This window comes from Homalodisca vitripennis, chromosome 4 (assembly GCF_021130785.1).
Source record: "Homalodisca vitripennis isolate AUS2020 chromosome 4, UT_GWSS_2.1, whole genome shotgun sequence".
Classification (NCBI taxonomy): domain Eukaryota; kingdom Metazoa; phylum Arthropoda; class Insecta; order Hemiptera; family Cicadellidae; genus Homalodisca; species Homalodisca vitripennis.
The window spans coordinates 201,255,635-201,263,433 of record NC_060210.1 but is presented as its reverse complement, the minus strand read 5'-3'; the positions used below and the strand labels follow the sequence as shown (position 1 = coordinate 201,263,433).

At 32.9% G+C, this 7,799-nt stretch overlaps 1 protein-coding gene across 2 annotated transcripts in view; it reads right to left on the bottom strand.

Moving 5' to 3' along the window:
• Nucleotides 1–5,819: 5,819 nt before the first annotated feature.
• Nucleotides 5,820–7,799, bottom strand: part of LOC124360902 (organic cation transporter protein-like) — a 90,850-nt gene continuing 88,870 nt past the window's right edge. For both annotated transcript variants that reach the window (XM_046814892.1, XM_046814893.1), the window contains exon 12: nt 5,820–6,896. In XM_046814892.1, coding sequence (XP_046670848.1) covers nt 6,812–6,896 — 85 coding nt within the window. In that variant the 3' untranslated portion in view covers nt 5,820–6,811. The remainder of the gene's footprint in view (nt 6,897–7,799) is intronic.

Here is a 7,799-nt window from a genome sequence, read left to right as displayed (position 1 = left end):
CTGTGTAAAATACACTTATATATAGCCTACTCATATAAGTATTTGCATTGCCTGGGATAGTGACCTTAAAAAAAGAAAATACCTTCTCCACCAGAGAAACCATTAATGTTAGTCACTGGATAAAGCAGTTTTCACTTAGTTTCGTGGTTTTGAAGATGCAAGGTTTGTGGCTACTTGTGTACAGAAGATGTACAAGTGAATGTTACAACATTTATTAATTGTAATGTACGGTTGGGTTCTTAATATGTACTTGTATTTAAAAAATGCAGATAAATTTACAAATTAGAGACATGTGAATCTCTTACCAATGAATATTCTACAACTATTTATTAAAATATTCCTCCAAGGAGTTAAATGGATGGTTTAGTTACTGTTTTAACTTCTTGGTAAATAGATTAATGAAACCTAGTTTGATGTCAATTAAACAATTTGTTGATTTTTGCATGGCGTGTAGTAGGTTGATAGTTCTAGTTTATTAGAGGAATCAAACATTATGATGTGATTAATGGTTTAAAGTGGTCCTTACGCTTTATTTGTATAATATACATACAGCTATCTTTTTTTATTATAAATATTATATGTTGCTTTGCACAGACAGCCATGGTAAAGAACTGTCATGGTATATTAATAAATGTACCAATAAATCTAAAAGTTCTTATGATGCAGTTGGTTTTGTGAGACCTGGTGGCAGAGCTAGTCAGATTTTGGATCATAAGAATATCGGTGGAGAGAATATGAAGGATAATGATATTTTGGTTGTTATCTGCGGCACTAATGATGTTTCTCATAATGAAGCACAGCTGGCTATCAACTCCATAACCGACATTTTACAAAGATATAGTGAACAAAAGATAATTTTAGTTGACATTCCTAATTGATATGACTTAATAGACTGGTCTTGTGTGAACGTGGAAACAAAAAAAACTAATGCTGCCCTAAAGATCATATGTGAAAGGTTCATTAATGTTACTCTCTCGTGGAAGCTAGTAAATCTACCAGGGACCTTCATACAAAACACGGACTGCATTTCAACCGCAGGGGAAAGTTATGGCTGGCGAACAGGATATGTGAGGCAGCGGCCTTAACAGAGAGAGAAAATACTTCACCTTCACTCCCAACTGATGAGCAGAACATCAATGAACTCTCCGAGATCATACTGAGCCCTGAGCAGTCAACACTTGCAGGACCTTTGTCGGGAAACACACTAACAATAGCCCAAAACTTGGATACTTAAGATATAATATGAGTGATACTATAACTTCTGCACCTAACCCTAGCTGTAGTTTAAACCACATTTTAGTAAGCAAGCCTTCAGGTTCTTCTGAACAAACTAGAAATACTTCTGACTTTACTGTGCGTGTTATGCAGTTGAATATTCAGTCGATAAGAAACAAATTAAATGAATTAGCTGTAATTTTAAATGAAGCCAACTGTAACATTGTTCTTATTAGTGAGCATTGGTTGCATCAAATGGAAGCCTCTTTGTATGTTCCAATAGGTTTTAAATTAGCTGCATCTTTCTGCAGAGAGAATGGTTATGGGGGTGCTTCTATTCTTGTAAATAATCATATTCCTTTTGAGGTTATTGATATATCTCATTTGACCCATTTAGGCTCCCTTGAAGCTGTTTGTATATTTGTAAATATTTATAATGTAATTTTTATATCTGTATATAGGACACCCAGCTCTATTTGCACATTTCTTACATACCTTGATGATTTACTAAGCTATGTACAAAAGAAAAAACCTACTTGTAAAATTATACTAGGAGGAGACTTTAACATTGACATTTTAAACAGTACTGATAATGATACAATAGGCCAATGTTCATTAACAATCTAAAATCATTCAATCTGTACTGTGTAAACAAACTACCAACTAGAAATAAAAAATGTATAGACAACATAGCCACTGATTTAAATAAGCATTTGTACAGCAGTTGCATATGGAAGGTGAGAATTTCAGATCACTCTATAATTCACCTTGAATTTACTGTTGTGGGTACTGGTCCTCAATCTAAAAATATTTCATACAGAAAACTAAGTGATGAAACTTTGAATAGGTTCGTAGACACAAGCTCTTCATTGAATTGGCATTTGTTGTATGATATGGAGGATGTAAATAGTGCATACGAATATTTTGTAAATAGGCTGTCAATTGTATTAAATCATAGCTGCCCAAGGAAAACTAAAAACGTTCAACAAAAAAAACAAAACAAGCATAATTCTCTCTGGTTTAATGATAGCTTAAGAAAGTTGATAGGAATAAATTAATTCTGCTACAAGATCTGTTAAAAATACCAAACTATCAAAATAACATGTTTCTAAAAAACTGCTACATAGCTAAAAGAAAATTGTATCGATATAAAATTAAAGAAGCAAAGGTCAAGTACAATGAAAGCATAATACAAAATTCAAAAAATAAATGTTCGGCTGCATGGCATGTAATTAAATCAGAGGCTGGTAACTACTATAAACGAGAAAATCCGATTCCACCGATTACAGCTGAAGAATTTAATAACCATTATATAAGTATTGGGGAAAAGGTAGTCCGTAGTGCAAGAACATTAAATAATAGCAATTTAAGTTATATGTCCTACCTGAGGAAAGTTGAAAGGCCTTCAGAAACTTTTCACTTGAAGTGTGTTAATGAGTTTGAGGTTCTTAATATTATGAGATCCTTAAAGTCTTCCAGGAGTGAGGATGTTTTTGGTTTTAGTAACAGAGTGATTAAACACATTGCTAATTGTATTGTTAGGCCCTTAACATTTTTAATTAATCTTTCTTTTCGCTGTTCTACTTTCCCAAACTGCTTAAAAAATTCCAAGAGTATACCACTTTTTAAAAAAGGTAATAGAATCCAATATAGATAATTATCGAACAATTTGTATAGTTTCAGTGTTTTCCAAAATAATGGAGACATGTGTTAAAAACCAAGTTTTAAAATTTTTGGATAAACATAATATTTTAAGTAATAGTCAGTTTGGATTCCGCCCTGGTCGATCCACATCGGAAGCTTTGAATGAAGTTGTAAATAGTATTTTAAGTGGTTTTGAGAAGTGTGAGTATGCTAATATGACTCTTGTGGACCTAAGCAAGGCCTTTGATAGTATTTCCCATCACACTCTTTTCAGTAAGCTGAAATTTTATGGTATTATCGATGAACCATTGCACTTATTTGAAACTTATCTTTGTGGCAGAATGCACAGAGTCTCAGTTGCTGGTGCAGAGTCCACATTTCGAGAGGTACTTGCTGGGGTTCCACAGGGATCTGTTCTGGGTCCGCTTTTGTTTGTTATATACATTAACGATCTGCCTTTCAATGTTCCATGTAAGACCACTCTTTATGCCGATGACACTTAATTTATAGTTACTGGTGAATTACTTAATGAGGTAAAAACTCATAGTGATGGGGTAATGGAGGTTGCTTATTCTTGGTTTAATAGTAATAATCTAGAAGTCAATACTAATAAAATAGAATCAATTTGCTTCACATTGAAAAAGAACGTAAAAGAAAATTGTTCTAAACCAGTTAAGTTGCTTGGAGTGGTTTTTGACCAGAAGCTTTCTTGGGAGGCTCACACCAACACAGTAATTTCAAAACTGTCTAGGGCCTGTTTTCTACTTAGAAAATTAAAATCTTGTGTTGGTGGAGATATGATGCTTATCTCCTACTTTAGTGAATTTCACTCTCACTTGCTATATGCTGCAATGCTGTGGGGAAATAGTAAGGGTGCTAGCCAGGTTTTCACATGGCAAAGAAAGGCAGTGAGAATTTTGGCCAATTTAGCTTATCAGGATGATTGTAAGCAATGTTTTATTGATTTTAATATAATGACAGTTCCTTCCATTTTTATATTTCAAAATTTAATACATGTAAAGAAAAACCAAAATGAATTTGTTTGTTTTAATGAGGTCCATGACTATTATACTCGAAGGGCACAGGATATTATTATACCTTCTTCCAGGCTACAGAAGACTATAGCTAGTCATAGACATTTGCAAATTAAGTGTTTTAACAAACTACCACAAGAGCTCAGAAGTTTAGAACTTCAACCATATTCATGTAAATTGTCACGTTGGCTTACAAGTAAGGCCTTTTATTCACTTGAGGAATTTTTTACAACAAATATTAATTTACCTTAGAATAGGTGGTTGTGTGGCAGTTTCTCTCTGAATATGGCTTTTTCTGTTTGCGCCGACCTAAATCTATTATAGTATTCTTTCTGTGTTTTGTATAAGCACTTAAATGTCTCTGGATGGTGCAGCCCTTTGGGCAGTGTGGACTTTACCTTGGTCTCATGATCATGTTTAGACTAATTATATTATTATGTATTTTAAATTAACATAATGTTAGTATAATATAGGTTTGTATAGTGTAATGTATTATACATTTTATTTCTTGACGTTGTCTATAGCAATGTAAAATTGACAAATGACAATAAATAAAAGTGAAAAATGAAAAAAAATGAAATTATTAAAATGTTATAAGTTTGTGCTGCACCATTAAAGTGAACCTTAGTTCATAATGTTTTGAAAATTAGAAACATATGCTGTTCTTATAATGTCCATGGTTCCACAATTGACCACAATCCTAAGCGTAAAGCAAAATGAATTCAATTCTTTCTCAAGAATTCAGCGTGAAAAGAAAAGTTCGGTTTTGAGTTAGCAAAATGTGTGAGAAACTTGGTGAAAGAGTTCACTAAAAACATTGTTCCCTATGATTAGTTAATTACTGTACTTAACCAACTAAATTAACTAATTAACAGTTGGTGACCTTCAAACCACCGGTAAGGAAACAGTTGTTCAACTCTCCATCTCCATTACTACAACTGAGCGTTATCTGCATATTGCTACAAGTCACAGTTTATTGTATTGGCGTTGGAGGAAGGTCAGCTACAAATATAAGGAATATAACTGGGCCCAAAGTAGAGCCTTGAGGGTATCCAATCTCACTTAATCACCAGTCAGAATAAGATGTGTACCAATCCTTCCTATTTTTACTCTTTGGAATCTTTGATTAAAATAAAACTCTAAAACCACAACTAACTTAATTGCTAACATAATAACTAAATGATACAATATAACTCTCAAATGAGCCAACTTAAAGAGTTAAGTTTGGTTTGTAACTCCACCTCTACTATTTCTAACAAAATTGAAAATTGTAACTTCGGTTCATTGAGAGGTTCCCTCTGGTCAGGATGTTGTTCACTGTAGGGCGAGCGTGGAGCTGGCCCAGAGTTCGGTTTGAGTTTAACGTTATATTAGAAAGTATAAACAGTAAATTTTATTCTTTTCAAAATCAATTATTTCCAATTTGGGAATTCAAAAACTTTATATCACTTGATCAGTTTGTATTTTAAGTAATACATATTATTTCAGGCAGAAGTACACTAAACATTTTCCAAGTAAGAATATTTTGTATTCAAAATTTTTTACTTTTCTAATACTGCACAAAACTTTCTGTTACATTTTCTTGTTCATAAAATGTCTTTAACAATTTCCAACAAAAGTAATGGAAAAACTCCAACTTAGTAAAATTTTCAAGTCATGGGGTTTAAACTGTCTATTTTAACCAAAATATCAGGCTTAGCTGAGACATTGAACTTTACTTGTGTTTATTATAAAATGACCGGCTAACTACAAAAGGTAAGGACAAAGATCTATTGTTCAATACAATTTTGATTTATAATTGACCAAACATTCCATTTTCTTTCTTTCAAGTTAGAGTTATTTCTGTATGTCCCATTTCACAACAGCTGTTAAATATAACCTGTTGTTATTTGAAAGGATTAACTACAACATAAAACAGCAATATTCGAATTTAAAATAGTTTTATTATTTATAACTTTTTTGCAACAGAATAACACAACAACAAACATTACAACTACACAACAATAATTCTTCTTCTGTTATGAAATAAAACCATTATTTGTGAAAAAATTATGCTAATTTAGATAACAATAACTTAAATCACAGAAGAAAAATACATGTTTAAGTATAAATTTAAAGTACAAGATTTAAGTAATTGCTTGCAAAATAAAACTTATAGATCATATTTTCACTACAAAAATTAAAAAAGTAATATTTAATTAAACAATATTTTTCATGAATTACCATTTGTTTTTTGTTCAAACAGTGTCTAAAAATACACCTCATTACATAGTTTCTCATGCAAGTAGCAAACATGTAGAAATGTAAATGGTTGGTAGGTAAAAATGTTATTTTATTCAGTACAAAAATATACTAGTATTTAATTTAATATTATACTCGTATATTGTACTTAAATAATGTATCTTAATACTCGTGCAAGTTGAATGCAAAACTTTATAAAACATACTTTAATACATTAGGAATGACAGACTATCACAGACATTTGAATTTCCACTGAATATAGTGTATTTTACATTTACTACACCCGCCACATAGTTACGTTCACAGTACTTCATAGTTACGTACATACCGCCACATAGTTACGTACATACCGCCACAAAGTTACGTACATACTTGTTTAAAATCTTACCAAGCACCATTACAATTATCATAAAATCATTACTATCACAGATGATTGGGAACATTACAATCGGGTAAAGCACACGAGATTCACGTTTGACATGAACAATAAGTTGGTTACAAAATGAGTATTTAAAATGTCCAAGTCAGAACTACCGGCCGGATAAAGTACAAAGAGTTATAATAAGTACTATAAACAGTAATAACAGAATGTACACTATTCTACAGTAAGTGTTCTAATACTGAGACTCCGTGGTTCTGCACGGACACTAACAACTAGTTCCTACGTTAAGTAAAGATCAGCTGTCCTGGTGGACTATCACTGTTTTTGGATTGTAGATCTTGGACCCCTCTTCTACAGAAATTATCACTGTTTCTTGCCACCTGCAAAGACATTATTATATCATGAAAAGTTACTCAGCAATTGACTCATCAAATTAAATATATCTGTTGTTATTTTTTATATTTAATATATAAAATATATTAATATATAAAATATATATAATATATATATATTATATTAATATATTATATTTATATTTAATATATACAAGTACTTTTTTCACTGCTGCTCTATACTGATGATCTTACCCAGCAGGGATCACTTCTGGCTGGTTTATACCTTCCAGCTGAACCTACCACTGGCCACAGCAAAAACAGATGTGTCACTTAAATCTGGGCAACCTTGTGGATGTCCAGAAGCGGCACATCACTAACCGCAAATGTCGAGATTCTGGGGTGCAAGGGTAATTCGTTAGGTCTAGTCTACTGCGGGAGATGACTGTTGGAGTTGGTGGGGTTCGAGTGGTCGGGGTCTAACCTCAGAGGTTCTCGCTAGCCTCAACAAGGATGTGCCACTCCCTGCCTGCTTTGACGGGAGGGACTGGTTCAAAGCTGGCCTCCCCTTCTTCCGGGGGGACATGACTTTGAGATTAGTGTCCTAATTCTTCCTCATGGATCTCGATAGGAGGCGGCCCCTACCCCTAACCTTAGCCATTCTGAATATCCTGTCACTCCGGAAGCTTAGGTTCTTACAGGACTAAGTGCAATTTATAAGATTCTTGTCCTTAGAGAACAAAAAACAATACCGGTACTGGTGATCTTACATAGCCTAACACAACATAACACACACTGTGGTGTCTACCACAATGAACACTTTAAATAATGTTTTAGTCAAATTTACAATGTTCTTAGTAACAAAAAACATTATTTGAAGCTTCATTCTTGCTCTTTGGTGTCAGAAGATAGACTTAGTTTTCAGAAAAACATAAACCGTATTGGCCAACC